Source organism: Buceros rhinoceros, unplaced genomic scaffold (genome assembly GCF_000710305.1).
Source record: "Buceros rhinoceros silvestris isolate BGI_N320 unplaced genomic scaffold, ASM71030v1 scaffold18477, whole genome shotgun sequence".
NCBI classification, from domain to species: Eukaryota; Metazoa; Chordata; class Aves; order Bucerotiformes; family Bucerotidae; genus Buceros; species Buceros rhinoceros.
Genome location: NW_010422950.1, coordinates 4,503 through 5,517, shown reverse-complemented (window position 1 = coordinate 5,517; position 1,015 = coordinate 4,503). Strand labels below are relative to the sequence as shown.

The 1,015-nt window shown below is 55.9% G+C and overlaps 1 protein-coding gene across 1 annotated transcript in view; it reads right to left on the bottom strand.

Annotated features, from left to right (window-relative positions):
- Positions 1–684: 684 nt before the first annotated feature.
- The window catches only part of ORC4 (origin recognition complex, subunit 4), a gene marked incomplete at both ends in the record, with an annotated part of 4,663 nt that continues 4,332 nt past the window's right edge, over positions 685–1,015 (bottom strand). Inside the window, one exon of the mRNA XM_010140258.1 lies at positions 685–771. Within this exon, the coding sequence (XP_010138560.1) occupies positions 685–771 (87 nt within the window). The remainder of the gene's footprint in view (positions 772–1,015) is intronic.

Genomic DNA, 1,015 nt, shown 5'->3' with positions numbered 1-1,015 from the left:
GGGGGGGGACAAGCGAGACCCTGCCGCTCGGAGGGACGGCTGCTCCAGACGCAGCCGCGCATGCTTCCGTGGCGGAAGCGCGTGAAGCTGCGCAGGGGCTAGTCAGGAGAGCTCCAGGAACACGGATGAGCCCCAGTGGTGTCAGGAGGACAAAGCAGAGAGCACAGGATGACACGGGAATGCCGTAACACAGTAAAAACCAGCACCACAGCGTAGTGATCTTAGGAGACGACACGGATGAGCAGCAGGTTTAGTGTGGGGAAGGAGGAATATTTGGCTGGAACCACGGACTTACAGTGGGAAGCAGCAGGTTTCAGGACAAGCAGTTTTCAGGACTCACCAGCAGCCAAAAAGCATCTCAGAAATGCAGGAATATATTCAAAGTGTTTCACCTATGGTTTTGCTTTACAAATGGAAGGACTGGGCCAAAGCTCTCGGGAGCCCCAAAGCCCTGCCAGCACTTTAACAACCAGCGCTCCTTAACGTCACCCCAACCAGGAGCAGTCCGCGCCGTGAAGGAGGCCCGGACTGATGAGGGAGGCAGGCAGGAACTCCTGTGCCGCCGGAGCCCGCTCAGTGAAAACACGGTTCAGGCGAAGCTCAGGGAACTGGTTTAGAAACCACTCGTGTTTTCTCGATTACTGTAAATCCAGAACACAACTGTATCCACGCGCAGGTACCTACCAGCAGGAAGTGAAGGGAGCGCAGATCTTTACTGTGGTGGAACAGGCTCTGCAGCACGTCTTGCACCGTTTTATCCTCTGAGAGATGCTGCAAAAGAGTTTAAGTGATGTCTAACCTTAATGCTCAGGTGGTTTTTGTGACACTTAATTTTATCCCCAGGCATTGAGGGGCTGGTGTGTGCCCAGAGAAGGGCAGCATAGCTGGGGCAGGGTCTGGAGCACAATGCGCTGAGGAGCGGCTGAGGGACCTGGTGGGGCTGAGCCTGGAGCAAAGGAGGCTCCAGGGAGACCTTCTGGCTCTGACAACTCCCTGACAGGAGGGTGCAGCCAGG